The 14,978-nt window shown below is 34.3% G+C and overlaps 1 protein-coding gene across 1 annotated transcript in view; it reads left to right on the top strand.

Moving 5' to 3' along the window:
• Positions 1-14,978, top strand: part of LOC132548847 (transmembrane protein 132C-like) — an 84,178-nt gene that overhangs the window by 62,496 nt on the left and 6,704 nt on the right. Inside the window, exons 5-8 of the mRNA XM_060212741.1 lie at positions 274-417; positions 11,224-11,447; positions 13,555-13,855; positions 14,329-14,517. Coding sequence (XP_060068724.1) covers positions 274-417; positions 11,224-11,447; positions 13,555-13,855; positions 14,329-14,517 — 858 coding nt within the window. The remainder of the gene's footprint in view (positions 1-273; positions 418-11,223; positions 11,448-13,554; positions 13,856-14,328; positions 14,518-14,978) is intronic.

Below are 14,978 nucleotides of genomic sequence, written 5' to 3'. Positions count from 1 at the left end.
AACTAAGATGGAGTTATCATGCTCACAAAGTCAGATATCATTAATAAAGAGGACATTCCCTAGGTGCTTCAGACATTTTATTATGCAGAAACAGAATGCATTCTGCTTCATAGATGATGTGAATAGTTTGACTTTTAAATATCAGATGATTCATGCTGTTTCTTAACATGTCTCAAATTTTCAAAAATAAATAGTAGCTTCCAGATTAAAAATAGGTCTGTTTTTCTGTAATTGGTTGAAGATAATTGATCATATTCATTTTTTATTTTTCAGGTGAGAGAAATCTTGAACTTTGCTCTCCTGACTGAACGTAAACAGGTTTATCCCCTAAGAGTGTACAGCGTAAAAGAATCCGATGACCTGACGGACATCTCCGAGGAAACCGCTTGTCATTCAGCTGAGGAAGATGTCCTCAAGGTAGGTGGTGATGAAACCTTTCTATCTTTATACTGGGATGTTATAAATCTTGGCAAAAAGAAACAACTTCCTTTTCCACAAACATGTTTCAGGCCTTGTGTATGTTTGTGAAGGAGTTGGTAGGGGAGCAGAATTTTGAAGGAGTTAGATTGTAGATTTAGGCTGACATTTGAAAATTAGACATTTTCACTAACATTTAAAAAAGATTTGTGTGTTTGTGGGAGAGGAATTGCATAAATTAAAAATTTATAATAACTGCTTGAAAATCAAGTCTTTTTACCATTCATTTTTTAAAAAAAGCTTACATTTAAGTGATTATTAAAGATTTAGATGAGTGGAAAATTTACATTCTAAGTATTTGTGGAAACCACTTACATTCGTGTTGAATCAGAAAGAGGATTGCTTAAAGTATGAGATCCTGATTTAAGGCAATCTGAAGAGCCTTACAATCAAATGAACATTGGGAAAACTATTACATATGCACAGTCTGCCTAGCTACACAAATAGGTATCAGCATATCATGAATCATGCAGAAGTATTGCATTTTCAGTGAACTAAATATTGACTCTGGAAGCCTTGAAGTGTATTGGAAGTCAGGTTCAGTCCCAGTCTTTGTTGAAAACTAGGATTAGATTGAAGTTGGTCTTAATATAGTCTATATGAGTGACTTTTGTTAATTTTCTTTCATAAGAAGTCTTTAAAAAAGAAACCTTGTTAGTGAAATAAAACTTCAAATGAGGGCCAAAATTTTTTTTTCTTGTATGCATTGTGTGCTCATGATTGTGAATTTGAAAAATGTTTCATAACTGGGATCTACGTTTCAGATGACAGCTGAGAGTTTCATCAAGTTAGTATGGTCTGGCTTATCATCTCTCCTACCAGACAAAGTTTAATGCTATCTGATGGGGAAGGAAAAAAGTATATAAACAAATATTACGTGAAGATGTACAGAGCTTAATAGTTCTGAAAACAGAGCGTCTGAACAAACAGCCCATCAAGCACGGCTGTGAAACGACCACATACAAAAACACTTGTTTGATATTGATGAAAAGATAAAAAGATTCTGTCCCCGCTCAGACTTCTGTGTCTGTATCGCTCCTCTGTAATATGTAACGAAACATTACAATGATGTCAGGAAGGCTAAACCTGTATTACCTGTAGTCTGGCTTAAATTTGGCGAGATCAATCGACAGACCATTCCATGATTCACCTGTAGGTGAGTTAGGTTCAGGGTTGTATAACTGTTGATAGGTAACCCTGTGATCCTCTCTTCCTTTAATGCTGAGGGAAAATGTTCATGTCTTCTCCGGAAGATGAGCCAGTTGTTTCTGTCATTAGAAACTCAAGAGCGTCGATTGGTGGTTGCTTTCTTTTTGAAGTTAAGACTTGGGATGGATACGTAATTGAAATGTTGTCCTATGTGGTAAAATGACAGGTTAAGAGATTTCAAAAGCGAGAGATAGAGGTAGATTTTTTAAAAAAGAAGTTCAGTGGGTTTTTGTTAAAATTCTGTAGATAGTTTGTGGTTTCTGGTGAAATGTTTTTTTTTCAAACTCTCTTAAACAAAAGTTTTAGCCATTATCTGATGGTGGGCTATTCAAATCGCCCTATGTCTGTGGTCCGTGGTCTGTCCTTCAATCGTCCGCCCATAAACAATTTTTGTTATCGATATTTCTGGAGAAGCACAGGATGGCTCTTTTGCAAATTTCATATGTAGGTTCCTCTTGGTCCTAAGTTGTGCCCATTTGATTTTGGGTCTGATCAGGAAAACAAAATGACCAACAGACAGTATGAGTGATGTAGTGACTTATTTGACAACCACAAAATTTGAATATCATGAAAATGTGTGACTTTACAGTAACCAGCAAAACTGAATCTGAAGTAAAGTATTTGTTGTTGGTGTAGATGCTTTGCTTTGTAATTATATAGCATGTCATTTAAATCAATTGATTTAAAGCTTTTTGTATTTAAAAAAAATAGATTTTGTAATTAATTAAAAATTGTTAATGTGATGAATTATTATTCAATTGAATTAACCAAACATAATTGATGAGAAAATTGAGGCTTTCAAAAAACATGTATTTCAAGGATTTTTCTGTTTAATGAATTTGGAGATTAGTCAAATGATAAGAGAGTTTTCCAAGAAAAATGACCTTGAATATTTCCAATTTTGGGATGCCATTGTCCAAATCATTTTCAGACACAAATGATTCTTTTTCTGCCTTTTTAAGCGAAATTGAAACCTAAGTGACTGTGGAATTAAAAACAGAAAACAGAGTTATTTTTTATAATATTGTAATAAAAGTTCTGTTATAATTATAAGATTACGAAGAAGTCTGTTTCATGGAATTTCAAATATGCTTGCTGTGTGTGTTTTACTTTATATTGCTGATAATCTGTGTCTAGTATTGTTTCCATGGTTTTTTCCATTAATTGCTTTATTTCATGAAAGATAAAATCAATTTTTTTGGATGTGTCTTAAAATGTATTAACAAAGGGGAAATATATAAATATTTCTTGAGAAATACATTTAGAGAACAGGTATAGTTGGTAGCTCTGCCTTGTAGAGTGATATCAGTGTGACTAGGGACAGTCTTTAAGATTATCTGAGGCGACCATCTCCTACTGTAACTGTGCCCCATATAGACTGCTCGATCAATATACACTCTAGATTTAGATCACAGGGATTGAATATTTTATCACCACTCTGACGTGAATCCCAGTTTTTTTTAGTACCAGTGCGTCAGAAATGTTTTTATTGCATTTGTTTACAAGATTTTTGCATCATCGCTTTTTCTTGTCATCAAGAAAAAAATTGGAAAGTTCTGATCGGTCATCAAGTTGTAGCTGAAAGTGTCTTTATACTTTAAGTTTTCTTTTCAATCTTCCCTTCTTCCATTTCTCCTTCTTTCTTTTATTTGTAACTTACTTTCTTTTTAATCATTTCTTTCTAAGTGAATATGGAAAGGAAATGGCACTCTCTTGGAACTTCTTCATACAGCTATTTTAAACATAATACATTACTGTTGCTGTTGCCAGGTTTTCTGTTTCTATCAAATTCCTGGGTCTTAGCTTTATGTTACATGTTCCCCAGTGTCTTGAGCACTTTCCCTAGTGACTTTTCATGTGTCCTCACGAAGTTTGATTCGAAAAGCATTGTTTCTGCCTTCAACAGCATGAAAAGAGAGCAACTACATTGATGCTGGATACTTGTGCAGGGAGAAAGAAGACACATTATGTAGTGTTCTATGAATTGTCTATACCTTTACTGATATTTGTTTAAATTTCTCATCCAAGCTCCACCAATGATAATTACACAGTTAACTCACTGGTGTTGGAATTATGTGAAATTTCTGTAAAGCTAATTGTGAAATTTTAAACTCGGAATTATACTAAGTGCTTAAAGATGTTTTTGTCATAAATTGTTTCAGTATAAAAAACAAATAAAATTCTCCAAGCTTTATAGAGATTGTAATCCTTAAACAAACGTGTTCTGTATATCAATGAACTGTTTTTTTCAATTTATTTGCTTCACTGAGTCTTATCATACACATTTAAGCTTAAGTGGTTTCTTTGTTATTTTTTCCCTCGAAACCTTATCAAAGATTCAATTTAAGATTTGTGATATATGCTTGTACATGTATCCCACTTAACTTATCACAGAATCTTATCCTCCGATGTGCATAATTTTTATGCCCTCTTCAAGTTATCCTAGTGGAGAATGGAATCGCATATCTAACAGGTATTCCGTCTTTCTTTTCAAATAGATCATCCATTCATGGATGCCTCTTACACTTTGTGGGAATTTCTATTAATAATAGTTCTACAGCATTTGAAATGGTAATTGTGCAGATTACATTTTCTAGAGTACAATGGCTCTCTGCCTATAGATATTACATGAAATCACTGTAACCTGCTAAGGTGTGTTAGATCTGTAAGCAACATTTTGATTTTGACATGATGATTCTAGATGTTGTGCCCCCCACCCCTTGTCCACCGTCATGCAATAATTAATTTTGTATTGTGACCAAAATGAGATTTAACTGCCATTCCTCTAAAACTGCTCAAAGGATGTTCGTGAATGTGTCCAGTAAGGGTTTCAATTTTACATGCCACATTTTAAAATCAATCCGATACTCCAGATGGCTACCAGTTTCAAATGCAATCACTAGCTCTCTTGAATTTTCTTGTCTGTTTCACTTTGGTCTTTGTGTTTAGCAATATTACTGTCATGGAGTGTGTACCTAATACAGAACTAGGCAGGCATTGACAAAGAGTGGGTGACATAAATGAAAGACAAAAAGATATATTCCAGTATGCCAGCTGTAATTTTATGATGGTGTTTACTCCCATTTGTCAAAACAAATAAATAGAATGTTGACCTAAAAAAGTATGTGAGCTTCTGTGGATGGCATATAAAACAGAAACATACTTCTTTGACTGGGTTGTTACAGCAACTTGGCTGGACTGTTCATTATAATCATAACTTATTTATCTTCCAATAAACCCATGCCTGGTAATAAGCCCACCCATATATTGCTTTTAATAGCTTTTCCAACAAAAACTGTTTCATTGTCCTTCTATATTTTGAGCCCCACTGTCATTGTGTCAATGACTTTAAGCCTGAGGTAATGTATTTGGCTTATTTCAGGACAAATATAGTGAGTAGAAGGTAATATTATTGATGCTGAGGGGTATTAATACCCCAATTACCCTGCCTAAAATCTTCTTTCTTTCTTTTTTTTTTATATCTGCATTCTTTCCTAACAAACAGATATTTTTCATTCCTCTAAAACTTGTTTAGCACTTGCTTTCATTTTCTCTACTTTTCTGTTTAATTTAATTTTTTCAGCCTTTTTTTAAACATTCCAGAGAGGTTAATGTAATTTTAATAGTTCACTAAAAAAACTGTTCTTCAGAATGATAAGAATGAAGGCTATCCGAATGATTGTGTTTTGAAGCGAGGGGAATGTAGATCACATCTTGTAATTGTGAAATGAAAATTGTTCAAGATTAACAAAAGGATTTTTTAATTAAATAATATAAGGAAATCTTGGCCATCTCTTTCTTTGGTTTGTATTCATCTAATGCCTGAAAAACATATTAGAAATTGCATTATTTCAATGGTAGCTGGTTTTAGTACTTATATAATCATATAAATTCATTATGTATATATCTATGACAGGATGATGGGTACATTTCTATATTACCATGGTAAAGCCTAAAAGAGTCACTCATGATGATGATAACACTAGCTACTGTGTACACAAATTGCATGTACCATCTCACATGCAACGATAAATGCTAAAACAAGGGAAATCTAGGGCAACTTTTAGAAATGGATGTAGTTGATGATAGCTTATAAACAAAAATACAAAAGGATTATACAGCTGAAAAAGTGTGACTTGGAGCTATCAACTTAAGCATGATATCGTCTTTGGCAAATTAGTGCAATCGACAAAATATAGAAATAAATACATAAACTACATTTAGAACAGTTACAGTGCATTGTTTTCAGCATCAAAAGTGCAAAAATATATAGGTTTAGAGTGTGCTGTTAGTGCCGGAATACTACAGAGAATCCAGGGCTGTCAACAATTCTACAGAATATACCAAATCTAGAGATGGAGAATTAGACATCAATATTCTGGTGTCCATCCTTCAAGTATACATGTAATTCTTAGTATCTACTTAGAAAATGAATAATACTGATTAAAAATATCTTCTTGGTAGATTGGTACTTTGAGATGGTGGATTTTTACAGTGATGCTAAATCATATCTGTGATATCATTACTAGTTGCTATGGAGACTTGAAGAGCCAATCTTGGGAAAGTGTTGATTGTACTGAAGTTATTACACATAATGGGCTGATGGGTAGAATTCTGCAGTCTGCTGAGATACTTCCTGTTATGGAATGTCCAGTATACTGTTATTACACACATTGCCTAATGATATAGAATTTAGTCAAGGGCTGTTTCTTGTCAAATAATCTGCTGTAAAAACAGCAGAATGTATGAACACCTGTCGTGATTAGAGGTTCTGTAATAGAAACGTGACATTATCATGCTGGTCATGATGATTTTTTGCAAGTGAAAAATAATTGAATTGCAAACTTTCTTCTCAACAGCATAATTGCATATCTGTGTGATTTTTAGTCTTATAGTGACCTATTGTGATTGTCTTTTGTCTGGATCTGTAAATTTTTTAACATTTTCATCTTCATCAATCCCCAAACCAATTTCAGTGAAATTTTACAGAAATCATTTCTAGCTTACAGATGAACCAAAAATGGTGAATTAAATGATGTCCACACAAAGGAAAACAAAACAAAAAGCAAATAACAAATAGCAACTTTATGGTAAATTCTGATGGTGTAAATGTTTGATTTATGTTTTAATGGGAAAATTGAAACTCATTTGTCGTTCAATCGCATAATAAAGTGAGAAATATTTGTTTCATTTCATCAAATTAATGTTGTGAGGATTTTGTGATGTGTCCTTTCTGAAGGTGAATATGTACTTCATTTCACTGACAAGACATGCTAAAAATCAATGGCTCCAGCAAGTCAAGGATGTTCGTGCTGTGGGTAGTGTGATAACTAAGTCTCCTAGATACTCTTCTTCCCTTGAAAGAATCATATTGAATCGGGTTAGATTAGACTTATTGGGTATTTTTTTTAATCAAAACTGATCTGGACCTAAAAACAGAGAAAAAAAAGGTATGTCAGCGCCTTTAATTCAGATGGTTTCATTTGTTCCAGGGGAAGAAAATACTTGGTGGAGTTTTTACTTTAATCAGTGTCAGGTTTGTTTATGGCTCTACAGTGTCATATTTGGTGACAGTTCACTTGATGATCCAAATCTTTCCCATGGTAACAGTTGATGTGATGGCTTGTTTCCATGGTAACATTTGACATGATTATCCCTCTTTTTCCATGGTGACATTTGATTTGTTGAGTTGTGTTTCCATGGTGACAGTTGACATTATGATCCTAATGCTGTAGTGATTTTGTCTCTATGGTGGCCATTGATATGATGATCCTTCTGTTACCATGGTGACAGTTGATATGATGATCCCTCTGTTTCAATTGTGACAGTTTAGAGAAAGTCCTGACAACTTTTGTGGTAACAATTTTATGTTGACATCTCTTTAATTTGATAACTGGACAGTGTCTTTGATGATGGCAATCAAAATAGTTATGCATGATTTATCAAACCTGAGAAAGTCCATTTCTCAAGGACATAAGGTTACTAGTGTTGTTGTTAGAATCAATTTCATTCAAAAATGCAAGTGTGTTTTTAAACCTGTGTTTTTTGGAGAGACAGTATATTTGGACATTGGAATTAATGGAAATGTGTGATGTTTATCAGAAGACTTGTGTTAATAATGGCTTTACTGTTGATAACCTTGGTGGATGGATCACCTTGAGTGTAATGTACATATGGTTCATTAGCATACTTGGTTGATAACCATCAGTGTATATATCTGTTTTTTCCATCACTGTAAGCTGCTTTATGGAGTGTGTGTTTGTAGGAGAGGTGGGTGACGGAACTCTCTATCTATATGTGTGTTGGTGTGGTATTGATCGAAGTTGTCAGTGTAAACTAGTCTTGTGCCTCCTGCAAGAAAAGAGCTCCATTGCATGTATGTTATCGTCTCCGTTAATTTGGTATCGATCCATCCTCAAAACAATACAGCAAAAATAAGCTTACATTGTCAAGGTCATACAGGCTTCATAAATGGAACATTCACAAAGTAACTGAATTGTAAAATTTCACAAAAATGAAATTGAAGAAAAGCATTTTTTTCACAATTTTTTGGGAGTCAAGATAACTTTTATTTTGAAATTAACTATTAAATACAGATATGCTTAGTGTAAGACATCTTTTGGTGACATCTGGAAATTCTTGCCATTGATATTGGTCAGTATTATAATTAAGTTGTTTCATATAAAATGAAGTCAGTTAGGAATTTTTTCATAAACTCTTTTCACTCTTTATCACAGTTTGAAGGTCACTTGACTCTTTAAAGTGGCCCCCACATGTGCTGTTTAATGTTGTCCTGAGATATTTGAGCAGAAATTTTACAAGCAGAAACCTTCAGAAGCAATTAGTTTTAATATTCATTTTAAAATGTTGATGTTGAAAGTGCCCATGAATTATGCACCAAAGCCTGACCCCTTCCCTATGAGGATTGAAAACATTCACCTCCTCTGAAGAGTGTATAATAACCCTTTCTTGATGCGGGAAGTTAGTTTGACCTTTTTGGTCAGTGTAGTTGATGTATGGTGGTTGATAAAAGTTTCAATTTTATGTGAATGTTATGTATAGGACTAAACCGAATGAATTTCTGTTTCCCTTTACATTATGGCAGTACCTTGTGTTTTCAGCTTTTTGTGTACTGTAGGTCTTTGCAGGAATTTACATTCCGGAGTTTGAAGAAAAAAATTTCCGGGATGAGAACCATTTGTATGGTATAGATATCTTTTGAGAAGATAAATGTCTAACTCAAAGTGGTGATTTAATACTGTTATCAACATGTCTTATGAAGTAAACAAATACTTTCAAAAGCTCACAAATACAGTTTTCAATCACTGTCTCTCACACATCTTCTCAACACAAGGAATGGTTGTGGTATATGGGAGATCTTAGTTAGTATTAAAATGTTACAAAAACACACGGGCTTTAGCGTGTGTCTTCATAACTTTTGGAAAATAAGTATTGAGATAGATAAAAAAATAATGACATATGTAACCACAAGTTTGTGTGACCAGTTCTATCCAAATAACAGAGTCATTCCGAAGTTGAATTGACCTGTTTGTACCCACATGTGTTTTGTTTACATCATTCCTTGGTGCTAATTAAGTGTAAAACTGACAATTTCCTAAATACCTAAATATTGTCACTCATTAAAATTATACCTGGCAGTAAATTGGTTTAGTTGTTATCTTCAAAGCAAATCAAGGATAGAAATCTTAACAAAAAGCATAATATTGCTAGGATAATTGTGATCTACTTGTTTCGCATTTGAATTTCCACAAGCACATGAGTTCATTCTGTCAGCCAATCAAAACATGCTAAATTGTTATACCATATGTGGTACAATATGTATACAACAGTTGGAACGATTAATTTATACCTTAGGAGTTACATAACTTACTGTAGTAGAAAAAATATTTCTTAATAATTTGCCTGTTTATCATTTTTTATAGGATCAGTATCTATCTATATCCAAATTGTTTTCATTCAGCTTTTATATTTACTGATTTCTTTCTTTTTAAAAACATTGATATTGATTTTAATCAGAAAGTAACTTTCACATGAATTATTCCTAAAATATTTTTCTTGTTAGTACTTCATCTGAAAATCCAAAGTAAAATGGCGAAATACTTCATGTATGATGTAACCAAGATCTCTGAAAGTTTGAAATCAATTTGACAGGAACCAGACAATTCTGTTACTTGGCCTGATAGGTTTAGCCAACATTACAAACTAACTCATTATACTGTACATGAGTATGCACTTGTCATTAGAGATTTAATGTCCCAGACTTGATTGACCAGCTGCTTCATAAATCAACTTTTAAACACTACATTAAATAGTGCACTTCCTGTAATGGATATTGTGTGTTAAATCTAATCATAATTAAACAGTTATCCTCCTCGTAAATGAAGGGAAGTGGTTATTTATCACGGTAAAGTTTACCAAATGTAATATGATTTTACCTTCCAAAATTTACAAAACACAATATTACATATAGATTTGTTTGTAGTTGTGAAATCTTAATCACCTGCAAGATATTCTAAAGCTTTTAATTGCTTTAAAAAAAGATTTTTTTTTTTTTTTTTGCTTCTTTGTGATCGTGTATATAATCTTTGTTCAAGGCTTGAAATAATAAGCATGTTAGTCTGGTCTGAAAGAGTTAAAATATATCTATTTTCGAAAAAAAAGTTCTGTGATACTGTTTACAGGAAGTGCTACCTGTTTTACATATAGTGTAAAGGATGTGTTTATCTCGGAACTCTGTTATTACCATACAAATGAGAAGTGCATCGGAGGTGTCTAACCTTCTAAACTGTTTTGGCCACTTTCCAACCTGCAGCAAGCCATAGGGAATAACATTTTTTGGGAGAGTTGGAGGAAGTGATTGTGAGGACTATACATCTTAAAATTTACACTCTGCCGAGCAGGTGGCAGTGAGTGTTATATCTGATCCTTGTTACAGAGGGAACACTATTATAGGATGTGCTTGACCTTTGAAATTTAAGCTTTGACTTAACTGGTACATCTTCCTATATTGGATATGGCTCATACTTTGTTTGACCTTTGACTTACAAGCTGTGACCCTATTTAAGGTCATAGTGTGACCTTTGACATATAAGTTATTTCCATATAGAGGATGGACAAGCGTGCAATGAAATTCTTGTTTGACCTTTGACTTGGTAGTTGGCTTTAATGACATAAAACTGTTGTTCATCATAGTCCAATAAAATTAACATCACCAGAATATTGATACTGTGGTGTTTACTATGTAATGCCACCTAACAATAAACTATATTTTGTCAAATTAAGACTTTGTTCTGTTGAAGATCTAGTGATGATCAGGGTATAAGTATCGTAATATACAACAAACACCTGCTTTCATTGGTCGTAGGTGTAGAGTTGATGTTTCTATTAATGAATTATCAAATCTTCATAATTTTTCAGAGTTAATTTGTCTACAAGATTAAGATACAGAAACGATCAATAGGAATTGCTCTCTGGAGTCAGAAAATAATATTGAATTATCTCCTCTTGTCATTGTAGGTGACATCCAACTGTTCGTCAGTGTATGTGGATGGAACAGAAAGACGAGGGTCACACAATGTTACCATTATTGCTAAGTCTGGACGCAATACAGCATTTGTTAATGTCAGAGTATGGATACCTGCAGAACACCTTGACGTACAGTTATCGGACGAAAAGCTTAGTCAGGTTCGAGGCTGGAAAGTGTCACAGCGACACCAAGGCCGTGGCAACCGAAGAGGGAGGTAAGAATCTAAAGCACAGTGGAAAACCCTTGACATTATGTTCCATTTGTCAGTAAAAATTAATTATATTAACTGTAATGTGACATAAGCAGTTGACATTACTTTTCCAGGCGTCTAAATCCGGAAGTGAACTTGTTTAATTGCCAAGCTGAGTTGGTACTTACAGAAATTAATTAAAGACAACAATAATTAATATGCTTTTTTGTTTTCCCAAAAGAACAGAAAGTATATAACCTGCTATCATAATTTATCTTGAATTATCATTTCATATTTAGTTTACTCATGATCAAATTCATATGTGACATTATATGTCAGTAGCTTCATAATTCATCCATCCATTACTGTGCAGGCTCCATAACAGGGCATCATTACACATTTTGCATATAAAGTAATAGGATCTCTGCAGCTTCTTTGAACCATTGCTTACAAAAAATCTGACCAAGTCATTTGAAACACTATGTTTCATATGCTGATATATCAGTGGTTCAATTCCCGGAATGGACGTAAAAAGGGATGGGGTCACCTGCCCAACCACGTAGGATTTCCCTGGGTACTCCACTTTCCTTCCACATGAGACCTCTGTACGCTTCCATCTGGGCCAACAAGAGAGATAAATATAAGATGTTTTGAAACAGGGCGTAGAGAAAACACAGTTTGAGACCATTTTTACGATCACCTTACCAGTGCTTATGATAATGCAATAAATGATATTGTGACCAGACAGATTGTTTCATTCTTCATTCCATATGATATGTTAGGTACCTTGAGAATGAACATGTGAGAAAGATGATAATGATATCACCAAAGACGTAAGTGGCCCTGTAATTTTTCGGGACACGTATGATGATTTTCTATATTCAGTTAATCAATACTTTTCTTGAAGCTTAAAGTTCAAATCTTTTCATTAGAAGTGTGTTCACATAAATCAGTGCTCCAGATAACTTTTTGACATGTGGGGTTTTCACTCCTACCTTTATAAATTGAGGGGTTTTTTCACCCCTGCCTTCATCAAGTGTATGGGTTTTTCCATATTAGGGTAACACTGAATTTGTAAACATTTTTGACAGCGCCATATTTGCTATGCGACTGGTTTATAATCACGATCAAGAAAGCGCTTGTTACGAGTTTCGTTTACTTGATAAGTGTCTGTTTGACTTAGATTATTGAGTTTTCTAACTACGTAATATTGGAGCCGGACATTGACGCAGAGTCCGGATTTCGCACGGGTTACTGACGCAAATCTTATTTTTTTCCTAGCGTGAAATTAGAAATATTGTGCGTGAAAATGCATTCACGCAGGCTATCTGGAGCACTGATAAATCTTAGGATGAGAGCATTCAAAATCTTTTGAAAAACATTCTTTGTTGTTTTGAAATTGATCCCAATATGCATCATAATAAAGACTTATTTTCAGAAATTTTTAGTAGTATATAAGAGAACTTATTGGCATGGTTACTACTGGCTTATACAATGTAGGCCTAACAATGTGACAAGTTTCAAGGGGTAAAGGGTTTTAAACCAATTTTAACATTTTGATTGCACAAGCCAGTTGGTAAACAACTGCACCAGACTGAGGCAGAGATGATATTTACGTAATGTGCCTTGGTGTGACGGCATTGACCTTGAGCAATTCCTGTCCTCATTTACCTCTGGTTTATCTGTGTTTTTCATGATAGTTGCCAAAATCAAGTGATATAAAGCATTGCCCACAGGAAAATGAGTAATATTATCAGATGTTCAATGACTTAGAATATATAGGGAAAAATAGCTATTTCAAGTAAACTTGATTTTAGCTGGAAAGTGATATTTACCAACTTGACATTAAGTGGTTTCAATGAAATACTTTAAAACATTGATTAAGTGTTATAACTAGCATTTGATATGTATGAAAATATCAATAGGACTTTCATGTGTACTTGTTTTTGTAAGATAACTTGTTGTGTGTACATGTCACATCCCCACTTTGATTACAGTAGGCCTGTTGTATCCTCTTGATAATTAAGAAATAGAATTTATCTTACTGCAGTACTAAGGCCCAGTATCTTTTCTAATTCCTCTTCTATCTTCCAGAAAAATAAAAAAATAAATCTGGTTTTTGTTGTTTCAGAACCCGGAATAAAAGACTTGTTGATCAGTTTCCAATGTTGAAAAAATATCGGAAATATTCTCGTGGTGGAGGTGGTGGTGGGGGAGGAAGTTGTCAGCTCCGTCACCAACAAGCCATAGTGGAGGTGTATGCCCAGTTTTATATATCCACACCTGGTGGCCCAAATTTCTTCAAAAGTAAAAAGGCTTGGCTCAGGGTCACTGATATGGTCATGGACAAACTCCGTGTAACTGACCCTCGTGTGGTCAGTCTCAATAATGGTGTTATACAGGGACAAAGTGTGGGAAGGACTGAGGTACAGGTATGTATACAAAAGTTAAGGTCATTATGTAAGGTCAGAGTGTAAGCAGGACTAAGGTAACAGTATATATACAAAGGTCAGGGGTCATTACACAAGGCCACATTGTGAGCAGGTCTGAAATACAGGTATGTATAGAGATACAGGTATGTATACAAGGTCAAGGTCATTATTAAGGGTCACAGTGTGGGCAGGATTGAGCTAAAGCTATATATACAAAGATCAAGGTCATTATACAGGATCACACTTTGGGCAGGGCTAAGTTGCAGATAGGCATGTATACAAAGGTCAGGGTCATTATATACGGCCACTGATATGGTATTGACCTCAGATCTGTGTAGACTTCTTGGTTAGAGGGTATTCAATGATATTTAAATAAATCAGTTAAGGTTTTTTCACATATTATATGATATACTTTATTTGTTGTATCATCACCAAAGGTCACACATTGATTTTCTGTGTTTTTCGTTGATAAGGTCATGACCCCGATGCGGAGGCTGATTGGTGGTAAGGAGGTCCGTGTAAGCAATGACAAGGTGTCAGTTGACCGGCTAGTCATCACCTTGGTGTCTGGAATCACCCTTGGGATCCATATTTCTCACGAGATTCCTGGTGCCCTGACAGCAATCTCACACATACAGGATAGACTGTATAACAAGTATCAGGTGAGTGTACCCTGTTAGACTTGATGGTATGCTCAACCAATTTCATTGTTTAATTTTACCCAAAAATTTTAATAAGTTGAGTGTGCCAGACACATTTAATGGGTCAAGTGTTCACAAGAAATGTTAGCAGTTTAATTTTACCTCAATATTTTAATGGGTTGTGTGTTCCAAAGAAATGTTGGATGAATTTTTCCCCAACATTAAAATGGTTGAGTGTCCCAGGCTTATAAGCTTATGCAATAAAAACCCATATTCCTTGAACCCACATTACATGAATACTCTCTATTTGGTAAGGCATTCTGTCCTGACTTTGTCCTTTTTATTTAATGGTGGATCCTCAAACTTCTATTCCTTAAATATTTTGTATGCCTTGAACTCATTTTTAGGCCCCTCCCTTCATGTTCATAAAATGAACATAACACACACCTTTGACATTTGACATTTGACCTACATTTGAAAGA

Source organism: Ylistrum balloti, unplaced genomic scaffold (assembly GCF_031769215.1).
Source record: "Ylistrum balloti isolate Yb309-2 unplaced genomic scaffold, AGI_CSIRO_Ybal_v1 Utg370028, whole genome shotgun sequence".
Taxonomy (NCBI): Eukaryota; Metazoa; Mollusca; class Bivalvia; order Pectinida; family Pectinidae; genus Ylistrum; species Ylistrum balloti.
Note: the sequence above shows the minus strand (reverse complement) of the source record. Positions and strands in the feature narration are given on the sequence as shown.